At 43.4% G+C, this 17,873-nt stretch overlaps 1 protein-coding gene across 3 annotated transcripts in view; it reads right to left on the bottom strand.

Moving 5' to 3' along the window:
- The window catches only part of USP25 (ubiquitin specific peptidase 25), a 469,204-nt gene extending 451,744 nt beyond the window's left edge, over positions 1 to 17,460 (bottom strand). For 2 of the 3 annotated variants that reach the window (XM_086934050.1, XM_086934049.1), the window contains exon 1: positions 17,125 to 17,414. In XM_086934050.1, the coding sequence (XP_086790176.1) occupies positions 17,125 to 17,166 (42 nt within the window). In that variant the 5' untranslated portion in view covers positions 17,167 to 17,414. Of the gene's footprint in view, positions 1 to 17,124 lie in introns of all 3 variants that reach the window. The other variant, XM_086934051.1, reaches the window with a different exon arrangement.
- Between the last annotated feature and the right edge of the window lie 413 nt (positions 17,461 to 17,873).

Here is a 17,873-nt window from a genome sequence, read left to right on the forward strand (position 1 = left end):
TCAGTGAAAACCTGCCGAGGCATGAATTGAGAATGAGATTCTTCATCGGAATCCCAGAAGAAAAGGTGTGGAATACAGCAGAGGCTGCGGGACGCTTCCTTAACTCCACAGCCGTGTCTCTACTTTGCAGAAACATGCTGAGATGTGGTAGTGAAACCAGAGAGCCAATCTGCAGGTCTTTGAATTGAACGTGTTATCCTTGAGTTGGACAACCATGGAGCAGACGGTTTGCTTCTAGGGGACATCAGTTAAAGCTATGATACCCTAACAATACCTGGCCAGTCAGTGGTGGACCAAACTCACCATTCGAGGAAATATATCTTGCACTCCTTCAGCTTACAATGGCAAGAGGAAGATTTTAAACTTTTTAGTGAGTTTAGTGGAGAAGCTTTTATTGATTCCCCGGCCACCGTCTTCAGGTTAGAAGTCACCAGATATACCGACAGAGCACATAATGTCCTTACCAGGAACTCCTACATGAGGAGTTCTGTGAGTTGAATAACTTTAAGGTGGCAGTGCTATACTCTAGTGCCCTGCAGAGGCTGGCTTACTTGAGAAGTGGGGAGTTTTATCTTCACTAGTCTACACCACCAAACTGTAAACTGAGTTGCACATCTGTTACATTGATGAAAACAGCTGTAGAAGCCAAGGAGTAAACATACTAAACAGAGTAAGTAGCTCCTCGTCTCGGACTAAAGAGATTCTAGGAATGGACTTATTTGACTTCCAAAGGCAGGGGTCAAAACATACAGGTACGTTTGGGTGTTTGCTTGAAGTACACAAAGGCACATATGGGAGTGCCGCTCGTCTGACTGCCCCAGCAGGGAACAGGCTTCATAGACGTTCTGACACAAATGTGTCCTCTTCCAACGTGATAATAGGAGTTCATGGAGAGTAATAATGGTGGCCCAGAATGGCTTTGGGCACAGGGAAGATCAGTTAGGAGTCTTTGGCACCACTACTAAAGAGGTGTTTGTGATGCTATTTTATACAACACTTCAGGAGTCCTTTGTGTGGTACAGAAGGAGGGGCAGGGGTTTGCAATAGACTCAATTTCCAGTGCTTTTAAGTATACAAGAGGGATGCTGGGATGTTCCACAAGCATTCCAGTGTGTTCTGGTACTTGTTACAAGTGACTAGGAGCCCATAATGGTGCATGCACGAAGAGTGAATAACGTTTTCTGGCTCCAGGAGCAGCTTATTATCAGGATGCCCGAGGTCTTTGCATGTAAGGAAGGAGCATTGAGAGCAAGGAAGGGCAAAGCGATACAAAAGGATGATGGACGGAGCGTTTGATCAAACACTCACCCCCAGTCAACTGATCTGGGCACCCAGCTGTCAATTATCCAACATGGTCTTATTGAAGTACAGGTCATTTGAGGAACACAAAAAATTACCATAGCTCCCAAATTGGTTGGGAATGGAACTGAAGACTTCTGGAACAAATGGAATTTAAATAAAATATATAGAATATATATTTTTTTTATTATAAATCACAGCACGCTCCTTTCTCTGGCACCAGTGGGAGTAGACTGCAACGCAAGGGGGTTTGGGTTTCAAGTCTGGAATCGAAACCTCAAGTTGACAAAGAAGGACATTCAGGCCTTGCACTTTGCTCTGAAGTTTCTGGCGTTCAATGTTAAAGGCACCTACAGGGTTATGAGTCTTAACCTGCCACCTAGGCTTTTAATGCTCGTCTCAGTGTATTCCATTCCAACCTACCTTTTCACAATGTGTTTGGCTCATAAAAGAGGAACCTAGAAATCTAATCCTGGTGACTAGCATTAGAATTCTTCACAGCTTATATTATTTCAAAGGAAAGGGGATTTTCAACAAGTTTCTTGCTTTGCTCAAGCTCTTTTAATATCTTCCACGTCTACTTATCTTCATTTTCTCAGACCTCCCACCTCTGTCCTGATTAGGATTCCATCCAATTTGCGACACGAGGCAGAAACATCTACCATTATACATCAATAGATTGTGAATATTCTATAATGAACATATTGCATTAGCAGTTGGCTTATTTCTCTCATGAAACACTGCGTAACACTCGTATTTTTTTTTTATTCTTTTTTTTAAGTTTCAAAAACCTTTATTTGCAAGACAAGTTATTACGGTACAGCATCAACCAGCATAATCTGCACATCATAAGCTTCTAAGAAACAGCCTCTCATACAAGTTCCCTAGCCCATCCTCCCCTTACCCAAATCCCTACCCCACCAAAACTAAACGCTCATATTGGTTTGCCTTGTCTTGCACATTGTCACTTGGCCACCTGCGCTACACAGAGTTCAGGTGCCCAAATATATATATACACTTTATCGAATTACTCTGCCTGGAACTTCACCTACATGAAAAGTATAGATAAAACACAATAGGATATTACAGATAGTTATGTGACATACCATTTCCAATTAAAGAAATGTTATTTCATTAGTCTAGATAGATTAATATGTCCAATCAACAAAGCCAGTTTAAATGTTCTTATAAATAAATGTTGTATGTGGAACATAGTCCTTATATCTTTATGTAGCACAGCATAAACATAAAAAGCAGACTTTCTGAACGAGAAGTGTTCTGTGTTCAAAATGTGTCAACTACAGTATTGAGTGGAGAATACAAATGGCCAGAGAGACAGGTGATAGGGAGAAAACAGTGCAGAGGTCCCAAGCAAGGGCAACACCTTTCTCCGACAGCATGAAGAGACAATTCATCACAGTCAGTCAAACTAATGGAGAGGTGTGGTGCAGCAGCCAGGGCAGCTGCCTTCGGAGCACATGGTTCACGGTTCGATCCCCTGCTCCGGCGGCAGCTCAGCACCATGTGAGACTGGGCAATAGCTCGCTTAATTTCCACAACGGCCCCCAGCGCCTTGAGACCCGTAAGGGTGAGTAGTTTGCACTTCACAAATATGTATTTACATGTTTTATTTTAATCAAGCAGACCACTCACCTAGTAATGTGAAAATGTGAGTTGCCCAACCATCCCAGGAGGAACAGTTCTTGCAGAAGGGCTGTTCCTTTAATTTTGTTACCTACACAAGGACGTTGTGAAGTGAAAACTCCATTTGAGGTATAATCCATGTGCCTCACAGGACATGCCTTGCCCAACACCTACACACTCAAGGCGAAGTTACCAGATTTTCCACTACAGAAGCATCTCGCGGTCTAAGTGTTTCCCTCCGCAAGAAATTCAACTACTACCAACCATTCTTCTACACATATCCTGGTAAGAAAACCATAGTCAGTCAGTCTTCATTATAGATGTAGGAACATTTGGGTATAGACTGTGGTCAGAAGATTATTATGGTCCGATGGTTGAGTAACAAAATTATGGCACACTCTCAGCGGACAAGCAAACTGACAAGTTGGTTGAGGAAAACGCATACTAGTTAGATAAAGTCAAACAAGGGAGGAATGTCCTTACAGTGAAAGGGCGTTTGTCCTTCCAGCAATTAAGGATATATATTATGCCCATCAATGTATTAAAAATGTGAGAGCCATTTGTACAGTTTTTTTTTGTTTGGGTTGCACCGGACTATGAGTTTTGCTCAATCATCATATTTCCCATCATCAATGGCAAGCAATTTAGGCAGCCAAGATCTCTTTATTTCCAGAACATGTTTTAAGCCCAAAATATATCTCAGCAAAAGACACACTGATGGACGGAATGCAGAACAAATCTAAACATTCACCCCCAGTCAAGAGATCTGGGTTAAATCCATCATTCTTTTGCTCACCATGCCACCACAGTTTAGACCTGGCCATATGCAAATCAGCTTTGACCCTGTGCCTCATGGGAACAGTCGAGCCTGAACTGCCAAGCCAGGTCCTCCCTGTACTGTAAACAAGCATCCTAGGAATGGTTTCGGGGGGGGGGTTCACCCCTCATCAGCCAAGATAACTTAAATCCAGTGGCACAGTGAGACCGGGCCCAATGTCAGGGCATACCCGGCACACTCAGGGCGAGAAAGCAAAAGACACACAATTGATGTACGGAATGCAGAACAAATCAAAACATTCACTCCCCGAAACCAGTCCTAGGCTGCTTGTTTCCAGTCCAGGGAGGACCTGGCTTGGCAGTTTGCCCTAAGTGGGATGGATATGCCCAGCTGTGGGTCCCTTGTTCATTATGCCACTGGATTCAAGCTAGCCTGGCTGATGAAGGGTGACATACGCCAAAATCGGTCCCAGGATGATGGTTTACAGTCCAGGGAGGACCTAGCCTGGCAGTTCGGTCTGGACTGTTCCCATGAGGCACAGGGTCAAGACTGATTTGGATATGGCTGGGTTCAAACTGGAATGGCATGGTGAGAAAAAAACAATGGATTTTGGCCAGATCTCTGTACTGGGGTGAATGTATGACATTGTTCTGCATTATGTCCATCAATTTTTCTCCATGCATTCGTCACCCCGAGTCGGACGGGTATGCCCAGACGTGGGTCCTGTGCTCTCCATTCCACTGAAGTCAAACTATCCTGGCTGATAAGGGGTGAAACCCCAAAACCGGCCTTAGGATGCTCATTTCAAGTCCAGGAAGGACCTGGCCTGGCAGTTCGGGCTGGGCTGTTCTCATGAGGCACAGGGTCAAGACTGATTTGCATATGGCTGGGTACAAACTGGAATGGCATGGTGAGCAAAAACCGAGGGATTTAGGCCCAGATCTCTGTACTGGGGTGAATGTGACATTGTTCTGCATTCTGTCCATCAATTGCTCTTTTTGCTAAATATCTCAGCAGCCATCTTCTGTACAAGTAAGAAGTTAAAACTCCAGTGCACATCTGACCCTCAACATTTAGTTGGAATCGTTTACTCTAAAACCATCTAGGGCTTTAACCTATTTCTGTATGCTAACAAGACTGATGTTATCCACTTTAGAGTTCAACAGTCAAATTTCTGGTTCTTTAGCAGACATTCTTCTGCTCTATTGAGGTATTGCAGACTATTTCTGTCTTGAATGCGTCTTTGAGAGGTGTCCCAAATGTATATGAATCTGCTTGAATTATTTGTTGAAGCAATCTGTCCAGCTCAAGAGAAATCGGTCAACTCTTACCCAATCTTGCAGCTCGGAAACCAGTTCTAATTATTTGACAAAGCATTATTGATGTGATTAGATGGCCAGATAGTTTTTCCTTTCGTCTCTATCCAACACAAACCTGCTTTTAATTAGGCTGTAGCACAAAAACTGTCAAGATAGCTGTCTTGGATGATTTAAGCTACTGGCTTGATGAACGTGTTCCGACAGCTTTAATTTTACTTCGTTTGACGACAGCCTTCAATATTAGGGCTCACCAGATCCTTTAGTGACAACTGGATGCACTTGGGGTTGGAGGATTTGGCACAAACCTGATTCAAGGGTTTTCGTATCACTTGATCCTTTTAGGTGGTTTCTCCAACGTTTGCACCTACCGCTCTGACCTTTCATGATCCCCAGGGCTTGTTTGGTCCCAATTGATCTTTCACATCTAAATTACTTGTCTGGTTTACCTCACCCAGTCTTTTGATTCCATTATTAATGATTGCAGGCGATACACAAAAGTCATTTTAAGAATTTCCGGCATCAGAAATCGATTGATTCCCAAAATGGACTATGCAAGGACTAAAGAAAAGTGGGCTAAACTCCTTGGCTCAATTCTCTCTACACTAGCTATCAGTAAAGGAATGTCTTCTCAAAGCAGTTGCTGTGATCCCAAACATACTTCTTTGTCTCAATGTTTCAATTGTTATAACCTGCGGTGGTGCCTTATATCCAGGACCTTGCTGCTAAATATCTACAGTATAGATCGACAATGTTTGAGCACAGTGAAAGATCTGGCAGGGTACTGGCCAAGCGGCTTCATCAGCAAGGCCTGTCTAATCGTATTGATAAGATCCAGGATGTGTAGGGAGTTATTCAAGATACCCCAGAGGGTGTTTTGTCAGTTTTTTCAGAATTTTATCATTCCCTATATACTGAGGAAGTAAGTGCGCAAGTGATAGAATCAGAGTTCGGTTCTTTTACTGAGGAACTTAGTACTTTAAGAATCTTGGATCACCAAAATGTGATACTTGCAGCACCCATTGAGTGGGAAGAAGTAGAGGCAGCTCTAAATTCATTAGCTAGCGGCAAGGCAGCTGGCCCCGACTATTCCGTTGGAGTTCTATAGCATATTTCGGATGGAGCTCAGGGATGATCTTTTATTAACTCTGAGAGATGCGCAGCAGGGCAGGACTCCAGACTCCTGGCGGTTTACAACGATCATTTTGCTGAGAAAAAAAAAAAAAGGGATAAGCCGGAGCTGGAACCTGCTTCATTTCGTCCAATCTCACTTAACGCGGACAGCAAGCTTTTTCCTAAGATATTAGCGGCTAGATTGGCAAAAGTGATATCCCCTATAGTTTCTATCTGGCAGCTCGGTTTTATCCCTGGAAGAGGCACGGCGGATCATGTCCGCCGTGTTATAGCTCTTCTGGACTGGGCTCAAGCTACGAGATCTCCCCTTGGGGCAATCCTGTTAGACGCCGAGAAGGCATTTGACAGGGTTGCGTGGGGATTTCTATGGAGGGTTCTGTGCTGGAAGGGGTTGTGTCATAGTTTTATTTTTGCTTTACAATCGCTCTATATTGCCCCGCAAGTAATTTTGTCTATTTCTGACTTGCAATCGAGGCCGTTTGACATCAATAGGGGCACCCGCCAGGGTTGTCCCGGTTCGCCTCTTATTTGCTCTCTATATTGATTTGTTTATTAATAAATTGGAGCTTTCTCTTAATATTATTCCGGTAAGGGTAAACCTGGTCGAATTTAAAGTTCTGGCATCTGCAGATGATCTTATTGTCTTAACTAGTAATGTTTCATCGGCTTTCTCAGATATGAAGAAACAGGCTGAATCCTTCGGTCGCATATCGGGGTACAAACTTAAAGTCCAGAAAACACAGGTGATCCAGTCAACCACCATGGGTCCTTCTGATGCACCAATTGTCCAAACTACAACCTATCTGGGTGTTAAAATTACGGCTGCAGTAGAGCAGATACCGGAGATGAACATCTTACCTATAATAGGGACTGCTAATTCTACTCTCCGCAGGTTGAACAATTTCCTCCTGTCATTATTTGGCAGGAGGAATATTTTAAAAATGCTGATTCTGCCGAAATTCCTGTATATTTTCAGGACTATTCCGTTGGAATTTGCCCAGACCAGTCTTAACAGCGCAGAAAGATGCTGTAACAGATTTTTATGGAGCTACCGCCTTCCTCGAAGGGCTGCTAAATGGATGTGTCTGCCACTGGAGAGGGGCCGGTGGGCAGTTCCCAGTCTTTTGTTGAATAATTGGGCTGCGTTTGTGCAACATCTTGCTCAGCCTCTCTTTGGTCTACGCACCCCACTTCCACCGGCACTTAGTCCCTCTATATTTGAGATTGGGTTAGGGGAGGAGGCTAAGGGGATTCTCTCTTCAGTCTTAGAGCCCAATTACTACAAAAAGACTAAGTTCAAGGTAGTTAAAGCATTGTACTCAGTTTGGAAGAAGGTGCGACGGGAAATGGCCGATCCCTAAAATTAATTTCTTTACACCTCTTACTGCCGCCAGGTTGTTGCCCTCTATTTTTCAGGACTCAGTTATAATTAGGTGGAGATCCCATGGTATCCTTACGCTGGGGGGGGATTTAGCTTATGATGGTAATATGGCTTCTTTTACCTTCTTGAAAGACAAGTTTGGTTTGGGCACGCATGAATTTTTTTAATATTTACAACTGTGCAGTTATAAAGGCAATCTCCTTCAAAATTCTCCAACCGCATTAGTGAGAAATTCACTCATGAATTTGATCTTCAGGAAGGCCCGTATTGGGGCCCTTTATCAAAATCTGTTGTTGGGTCTCTCTGATGACCTTTCCTCCCAGAATTTGAAATTGGATTTGAAATTTGGTACAGCTGGTACAGACATTGGTCAGGCTCTGGAGCTTTCAAACTCAGCCTTAATATCAGGGAGCCTTCGCTCCCAAAGTCTTATGGCACTATTCGAGTTATATTATACCCCCAATAAAATCTAAATGGGGAGGCGGTGGGGTTCAGTGCAGTCCAAGGTGTGCTTTGCCAGCTGTTAACGACGTACATATGTTTTTTTCATGTGTTAATTTGGATGAATTTATTCTTTAAAAATTTTGGTTGTATTCACAGCGGAGCTGGTAATAATGGGTTCTGAAACGCACAGGGTTAGATCAGCTTATGAATCCGCCTTTCTCTCTATTGCAATGGCATTATTGCGGTTGTGTATAACCTCTGAGTGGATTAATCAAGTCCCTCCTACCTTTCCGAATTGGAGAGCAAGGATACTGGCTATTCAAAACTTGGAATCAGCCGTGTTTGAGAAGCGGCAAGAGGAGACGTGAGAGGGGCTTGAAAATATGGGCACCATTTAGGCAATGGTTGAATGATTAGTTTCTTTTTCTTGAAATTTTCTGATTTGTGTCATTATACTTTGATATTGTTTTTTTAATTTATATGATATGATTTGTGACAAGTTGTATTAGATCGCCATGATGTAGTTGTTAGCTTTTGTTTTCTTCTGTGTTTAGTTTCTGTATGCTTTCAAGCTTTTTAATAAAAAAAATGTTTTTTTTAAAAAGTAAGTGAAGGGATGGTTCTAACAAAGAAGGACTTTTTTTCTTACGGCGCCATACGTTCACCTCTAGTGCATCCCTGCCCAAGTTTAAATCGCACAAACACCTTAGAATTATTCTTAAATGTTTTTTGTGTGCAGATACGTGAAATTCAGGTGGGCAAAATCTTGCCTTTGTGCCTGCAAATGACAAACACCGATTCAAATAATGAGGATCCGTTTATTTTTTGTGAACACTGATGATTCAATCAACTGCAGAAAATCTGCCAGTTAATTAACTTTTGCTGCTGCAATCATAAATGGGTTCAGAGCAGAAAATGTTGTGGTCTCAACAGAGTGCCAACTCCGCGAACACCACAAAAATCATACCTTTCTGGGTATACACTTCCAATTACAAGCCTTATTGAGGTAGGCGGGTGTTGTAATGAAAAGAAAGGTCCATACTCCAAGGTGTAGATAAAAGGTAAGAAAGTTTATTTATTTTAGTTTTCCAAGTAACGAGTTCCAGTAGTAAACATCTGAGATAAGCCAGATGTTAAGCTCCACCGGGAGCAGCCTCCTTCTTGCTGCTCAGCCAATACTCCAACCAACACTCACTGGCACCCAACTTTCCAGTGTATCACCATACACCAACATTCCACACAGCACATTCATACTGGCTGAGCAGCAGGTATAACACGGAGCAAGTGAGAAAGTGTCCCTCCCAATGCAAACACCTTCCTTCGGGGGGAAGTAGAGGAGGGTAGATACTACACATGAAAAACAAGAAAGATTCATATGTACCTACACGTTAGCCAAAGGACCATGCAATTCCTCTTTGGGTTCAATACAGCATCACAGGACTTTCATGAACATAAACCACAATCAGTTTCCTAAGATACTCATATCACTTTTGTGAATTACCCCCCCAAACATTGTAACTACACAAATCATACAAACACCTACGCAAATGTGGCTTGCCCTTTAGGTCACACAACAATGTTCATCGAATTAAACTTGAAGAGGAACAAGCAGCAGACTTCAAATATGCACGAAGTGTCATACAGAATGACCTGCTCTGATAGTAATTCAGGTAAGCTTAGTCACTATAAGCATAATCAGTACTTATCATTCATTTGAATTAAATCGATGAGGCAATTGCTGTGCCACAATTAGTTACGCTAACCTTGTCCCAACATAATCAGTACGTAAAAACACAACAAAAAGGAAACGACGCCAATTAACACAGCATACAAACTGTGATACCGGCCCTATACATAGGGTTAAATTTAAGTTTTCATTGAATGGACTTTCTTTTTTGCTTGTCACTTAGCTAGTTTGACAAATCTGCACAAAACTTTGCAAACAAAAGAGAATCTTGCTCAACCTCAAGTTTCTGGCAGATCAATCTATTAGGTATCTCTAATAAGTAATCAAAAAAAGAAAAATTATAACTTTAACTTCCATTGGAAACAATGCACTCTGCCCCAGAAAAAAACAGCTGAACAGAATTACACCAAATTTGGCATGAAATGAGACCTTTTCTTAGAGGAGTGGCTTTGCTTGGTTTAGTGTAAATGCACTCAGTGTTTTTTGAGCAATTACTGTTAGAAGAAAGTGTCTGGTGGACTTCGGGGGGTAAGTTACAAAGCTTTCTTAACAGATGCAAGAGTGTTTTTATTTGTATCTGCCTACTATAACTTTAGCACTGTTTTTTTGTTACTTGTTTTTATTGCAACTCTGCATGAACATCACCAAGCATCATCGCACATTGTTACACATACGCCCATAGGGCTAATTCGCGGTTAGTTTGTGTGTTACGGTCTTCAAACAGAGATAACATTTTGAACAAAAAACAGAACACAGATACATTCTTTATAACTTTAGCATTGTTTGACAAATTTGTGTCACATTTTTACCAAATTTCTCAGGTGCTTAGCCTGTTTATATTACAATTAATAGGTTTACATTTGTGTTGATCTGCCAGGGGAAACAGTTAATGGGTTGGAGGATCAAAAAAGTGTTAATTCGCTAATAACTAATATTGTTGACCAATCCCTTGGCAGGTTTAGTTCTTATCTTCTGTAGGCATGCCAAGTTTCGTGCAAATCAATAGAGGAAAGAAAATAATGTGCTAATAACTTGGCGTTGCTTAATAAATGAATATGAAATGTGCGGGCCATCGGCAGGTTAAGCTCAGTGCAGCGTCTCAGTTGTGATAAGGGGGTAGGGCGGGTAAAGGAGAAATCAAAAACTCATTGATTTGCTTTAACGCTGCTGGCATTTCATAGATCCATTTGAAATTTGGCAGGCACTGGGCATATTTAACTTTTTTCTGATATATTGAGTTTTATGAACATGGGGAAAGTGAGGCATGGTTAAAGAGCGGGGACAAAAAAAATATTTTGCTAATCACTTTGGCACCCTTTGTCAAATCTGCACAAAAGATGACAGGAATTTAGATGTCTCTTTTTCTGTTGGCATCTCAGGTTATGGCCAGTCAGGGATTCCAGTTTGGATGTGCATATAATGAATAGAGGGGGATGGGTCAAAAAAGCTTTGATATGCTAATATATTTTTCACCCTTTGACACAACAGAAGTAGATCTAGTAAAATCTGTAATTATTTGAAAAATGCATTATCAATTTGGGACTGGGAGGTTGGCTGCCACAAGCAACTGTCAGTTGTGCATGGCCAACGGATACACGCGGCAGTGAGTATTGTGGCGGGTCTGGCCTTTGCCACCGATAGGATTTCTTCAGTTTTCATTGGTTCACATGTGGCCAAGTGTTTGTTGTGATGAACGAGTATTGCTGAAATGCATTAACTGTGAAATTGCAAATAAATTATGCAGGATTACGGGAGTGCATGCTGGCTTTCTTGGATGCACATTTTTTTATGCAAATCAGCTAGTGGCTTGCCTACTGACCGCAGTTGCACCAGGCATGTCAGGAGCATGCACTTAGGTATAGCAAGCGGTTGAATATATATATATAAATACACACCCCTTTAACACTATGAGTAAGAAGTGGGGTGCGTCACTCATTCTTGCGTTTGTCAAGCGCCTCTGGCACATTACATCAGAGTAGTCTAGTGGTGCAAAAGAGCACTATGTCATGAACCGAAGTCCAATAACCATATGAATCTTGCTCAGTGATTATCTAAGTACAACCAAGAGCTATGATATAACCGCTTATTATACTGGTTATTCTTATACCGTCATTGAAATATAAACATAGTAGTCTCAGCCGTAGTGGGTACTTGTGTGGGGCTAATGAGGCAATTGCGCAAACTATCCCCTATCCTGACGGTAGACACGCTTAGAAGAGCAGTATCAGCACTGATCCTGGCACGCCTGGATTACGGCAACGTTCTGTATGACAATATCCCTCAAAAATTGTCGAGCAGACTTCAGATAGTCATGAACGATGCCGCCAGACTGATCTTCAATATACCTAGAAGGACTCAGGCTACTCTCCTCCTCCATAAACTCCATTGGCTGCCGGTGAAACAACGGGCCAAATTCAAGGGCCTATGCACTACGCATAAAGCACTGTACGGACAAGTCCCAAACTATATCAAGAAACGTTTAGTTCCATACGCCCCAAGCAGGAATTTACAATCAGCAGACGCTGCGCTACTGATTTGTCCGCGTTTTAAGCTATCCTCCTTTTGAGGGCGAACTTTCTCCCATACAATTCCCAGTGCATGGAACAAACTGCCAGAGAGCCTGCGCAAAGAAACAAATCTTTCAGAAAAAAGCTAAAAACTGTGCTCTTTCAGGAGGCTTGGGGTAATGCCTAACTCTCCCCCCCTAGCATGGTGCTCACTCTCTGCAAAGCGCTTAGAGACCCCTGGGTGATAAGGCGCTATAGAAATCTACTATATACAATACAATAGTACCAAAACAGGTTATCTTGTTGAATGTGCGCATATAAAGTCTAACAAAAAAAAAAACTAAAAACTTTACTTTACAGTGCATAGAACGCCAAAGGCCTATAATCAGGTTATCTTGAAGTCAGTCCAAAAACAACTAAATAATATGTTTGAGATAGAAGAAAATCAAGCAGCAATCAGGCTAGGCACAGATAAAAATGGTTTGGAAATGAAAAGCTCCATCTTATGTGCAAAGGAATGTGAATAAGTTGGTAAAAGTAAAAATGTAAGAATGGCTATTTTGTTAAATAAGAAACAGTCCCTTAAAATAAAGATTTACATGTCATGCTCTGAAAGTGGAAGGCATAGAGTACGGGATAGATATATATTAGGTACTTACAAGGGTGGCGACCGGTCATTTAGCGAACAACATACCCAGAGCTAGGAAGGCCAGGATGAAGGGTTTTTCTACAGAGTCAAAGTAAAAATATAAAACAGCCAACAGCTCCAGGAGCATTCTGAAAGTTTAAAACTATGGGTGTATTTTTCAGTTATCAAAACTTGTAGATGTATCTTCTAGAAATTAAGTTGTGCGGCCCTTTAAGAGGGGGCTCCGCCTAAAGGAAGGCCAACCGATAGTAATTGCGGCTTATTTTGCCGAGGGAACATAAAGACAAAGATACAGAGGCCCAACCCAGCTGCATCAAGCGTCACATCTGTCAAAGTAAGTAGGGTCAATACATGGCTCCAAACTTTTGCTCAAACATATGCAGTAACAAATATTTCCAATTGCTACCTCCTTGGCCTTTGGGGACAGTAAAAGGAAAATTGTGAAACAAATCTTTGGAGCTCACAGGCATTTTACTTGCTAATTCTACACTCAACACCTGTATTGCAGTAAGAAAGAACTCATTAGGGGAAAAGAGGCTCTTGAACAATGTGTTTAAAATGCTCCTGGGGAATAAACATAGGACTTCATTCATTTAAGTTATAAACACCCAGCTCAACTATACAAACCATATTGATCATGAAAGGGTTGAATCAGCAGAAGGGCTCGATTGTGACCACAGAGACCTTTGCAACAAGTACTCAACCTGCTCAGCTCGCATAATGCAGATTATTTCCCTTAGACCACAAATTGCAAATAGCATTTAACGAGGTTAAGACTTGAATGCAGCGTCTTTATTGTTTGCATATTTGATTTGAGGTTCTGTAACTATCTGCTGCATTCATACTTTTTGAGATATGTTTTTTTACTATGATTTCGGGCTCATGTATAGGGGTTTATTTGCCCTGGAATAATGCCCAGTGTTAAGCCAACAGTGATAATGTCCTGGCTTAAGAAGGATATTTCTAAAACGTGATGTCAGATTGTGGGGCAGTGGAGAGGTTCCAACACAAACATAGATTGGTGTATGCGATTTGAAAAAAATGGTATAGCAGGCACAAGGCTGGCTACGAAATTTGAAAATATATGGGGACCCTGACAGCATGCCGAAGAAAATTGCAAAAAACACAGTTGATGGACAGAATGCAGAACAATGTCTTACATTCACCCCAGTACAAAGATCTGGGCCTAAATCCATCGTTTTTTTGCACTCCACACCACCCACGGTCAGACAATGGCTACATGCAAATCAGCCTGGACCCTGTGCCTCATGGGAACAGTCCAGCCCGAACGACCAAGCCATATCTTTCCTAGACCGGAATCAAGCATCCAAGGACCGGTTTCTGGCTATCAGCCTTCTTCAGCCTGGATAGCTTGACTCCAGTGATGTGGAGAGCCTGGGACTCACGTCTGAGCATACCCAGCCCACTCGGGGTGAAAATTGCAAAAAGGCTGATAGCCAGAAACCGGTCCTTGGATGCTTGATTCCGGTCTAGGAAAGACATGGCTTGGTAGTTCGGGCTGGACTGTTCCCATGGGGCACAGGGTCGAGGCCGATTTGCATATAGCCATTGTCTGACCTAGGGTGGTGTGGAGTGCAAAAAAACGATTGATTTAGGCCCAGATCTTTGTACTCTGGTGAATGCAAGACATTGTTCTGCATTCTGATCATCAACTGTGTTTTTTGTAATTTCCACCCCGAGTGGGCTGGGTATGCTCAGACGTGAGTCCCAGGCTCTCCACATCACTGGAGTCAAGCTATCCAGGCCGAAGAAGGCCGATAGCCAGAAACCGGTCCTTGGATGCTTCATTCCGGTCTAGGAAAGACATGGCTTGGTAGTTCGGGCTGGACTGTTCCCATGAGGCACAGGGGTCGAGGCTGATTTGCATATAGCCATTGTCTGACCTAGGGTGGTGTGGAGTGCAAAAAAACTATGGATTTAGGCCCAGATCTTTGTACTGGGGTGATTGTAAGACATTGTTCTGCATTCTGTCCATCAACTGTGTTTTTTGCAGCATGCCGAAGAAGCCATTTCTTGAGGGTGGAGCTCGGATGGGGGTCCCGGCCGGGTCCAGGAACGGTGGTAACAAAGGGCCTTCCAAGCTCCTCATAGTGGGGGGTCTATACGGTGTCTGTGGCTACTTTTTGTCCATGCAGGATTTAAGCCAGTGAATCGGATGATAGATTCTGAGATAGTGTATGTTTTTATGCCTCAAGTTGAATTGTTTGCGGACAGGTGACTGTTTCCACCAGGTTGTATGAGAATCAATAAAGACATTACAAAAAAAAAGAAAGGAAATTCTGCATATTCAGGAAATGGTCTACTCATTTTTAATATACTTTTTCCTAGTAGATGTTTCTTAAACAATTGCAGGTGTATATGGATATACTGCTAAAAAAATCTGTTTCCAAAACATCTACTTAAAAAAACTTTAATTTCAATTGGTGTGTGTCCCAAATGGGGCATATAGCAGGTCCAGGAGTATTACTCATCCTGTCTTATTTGCCTTGTAATTATGTGATTATTCATTTTTTTTTGTATTCTAACTTGATGTCATTGCTTTTATATCCTTCCATCATTTTTGTAAAGCGCTCTGATATCCTTCAGTATCTTGCTCGCGCTATATAAAACTTTATAAATAAAATAAAAATAAAGTACTTAATATGCTTAACTTCCAATAAAGGTCTAGAAGGTAGCAAATACCGCAATTGCGGAAGAACATTCAAAGGAGCAATTTACCCAAAATCCCTCAGCGTTTACATTTTTTTGGAAATCACAAATGTCATATTCTGCATATAAAGTAAGATCTCCATGACTTCAGAAATCGACTTCAAACATTAACTGCACGATTGCTTGCCTTTTTAAAAGTTAAAGCAAGTCCTTTGTTTACGAAATCACTCCATGATCAAAAATGCTAATATTTACTTGAAAAGTTCATGCCGTAGAAGGTCGATCTATTGGCAAATTATACACGAACGATGGCACTCTCTGGAACAGTTTATGGGTGTACTGACGTGATCAGCTGAGTGTGCAAGGAAGTTAGCTAACTTTAAAGCCATAAAAACAACAGTTGGCATCTGTCAACCAGAGAGGGCAATCAACCATACGGCGTGCAAATAGACGTTGTAGTATGTTTTCCAACACTGTAAAAGCCGGCATGCAGCCATTCAGCACAACTGTCACTAGTTTTGGACACGTTTCTCTCGTGAACGCTTTGAAGATGGGTGGAGCCACCTAAATAGCAAACATCATGCAGTAAAAAAAATGTAAACACGTTTCAATTTCCCTTTTGGCTTTCCTAGCAAACACAAACGAATAACTTACACGAAAAGATAACGACATCGCCAGTATTTTAGAACCGTGAAAACCAGGTAGCACAAACCAGGGATTGAAAAGTGTCCTAAAAAGTAGGGTTACTTTCTAATGCTGCTGGAGTAAACAAATGCAAACATGTCAATTTCGTAGCTCTCTACTTCGATTCTGGCTGACATTTTTCAGAACACTCGGACACACCCCTTTAAGAATGCCGGACTTCCATGCATGGCAATGTCTGGGGGTTCACAACAATCTTCAAAGACCCGAGCTCTCCGAGGCTGGCAGCTATACGAACTGACCCGTCATGCACTAAGTATGCAGTGCGGGCCATTGTGTACCAGGGTTCATGCGAGGGCCCTGGGCAGCGCTTCCAAAACCAGGGCCTTGCTCTGCTGCTGGGCCAATGACGTGCTGCGCAGAAAACAACTCTGCCAAAAATGCACTGTGCAGCAATTGGCAAAGCAACCTTTGCAAGATGACCTGTAAAGGGGTTCGACCACTGTGCCACAATGTGGTTGTTATATATGCTTGGCGACGAGGGTGCCTGTACTAGAAAGCTACTGGAAGGGGCGTGAGGAGGTTGTGTAAGATGTAAACTGCTGGAGGAGGAACGAGTGAGCCTGTTTTTATGGGCGTGAGTGGTGAATCCTGAGGTGCAAGACAGCTGGGAGTCGCTACAGTTGCAAAGGTTAGGAGGGGGCTGCCCCAGGTAAAGACACGCTGGAAGGGGGTGTGGGTGGACACTCCAGCTGCTGTAGGGCGTGCTAGCGCCATGAAGGAGCTTCCCCGCTGCAGGAGGTGACTGTTTCTGCAGGGCAGGTCACTCGCTGCTGCAGGACCCCGTGACAGGCAAGGAAGGTGTAAGCGGCCGGATGTTGGTTGGAATGCGTGGCTTCGGGGCAGGGCACAGGCCGGGCTGCAGCCGCCGGTGCCAGCTGCTTGACCTCCGGTGCGGGCGGGCGGGACTCACCTTCTGCGAGGTCTGCTGCAGCACATTCTGCTCCACGGTCATGGCCCGGCCCTGCGGCGGCCGCGGCGGGCAGGCGGTGCAAAGGAGGCGTGAGGCCCGGGCGCTGCAGCGGCGCGGAGGGAGGCCGGGTCCGACGGGCCAGAGAGAGCTGCGGAGGGGCTGCACGGAGCGGTCGCCGATGGGAAACAAGCAGCAGCGCGCCTGAAGCCGCCCGCTCCTGCAGCGCCGCCGGTGGACGTGCTGCTGCTTCAGCTCCTGCCGCCACCGCCCGTCCGCTGCCCACAACCCGCCCCAGCAGTCTCCGCCCTCTCCCTTCAGCCCGGCTCCAGCTCCTCCCTGCAGGCCCGGCCTCCTCCCACTCTCCCAGCCTAGGCACAGCCAGGCCGTCGTCTCTTTAATGCGTTTATATTTATTTTTATTTATTTACTTATTTATTTAATGCATTTTTATAAAGCGCGGACTTTACCCGAAGGTGTCAGCACTCTGCAATAGAACCAGTTCTATTGTACAGAACCTAGTCTAAAATAATCTGTGAAAAGTTCGAGTGGAACCAGAGATGACGCTCCTTCAAAACCAAAGGCTAAGAGCTCGCGCTCCTTCACCTAACCAGCCCAGCGCCGCGAGACCCACCCACTCTTTACTCACTGCGAGTGAGACTCACGCATTTATAGCTTAGGTTGAACTTTCGCTCACAAGAGGGTGGCTCTAACTACGAATTTGGGAAATGCAAGTGCTCTTTAGCGCACAAG

The sequence above is a fragment of the Lissotriton vulgaris genome, chromosome 8 (assembly GCF_964263255.1).
Source record: "Lissotriton vulgaris chromosome 8, aLisVul1.2, whole genome shotgun sequence".
NCBI lineage: Eukaryota > Metazoa > Chordata > Amphibia > Caudata > Salamandridae > Lissotriton > Lissotriton vulgaris.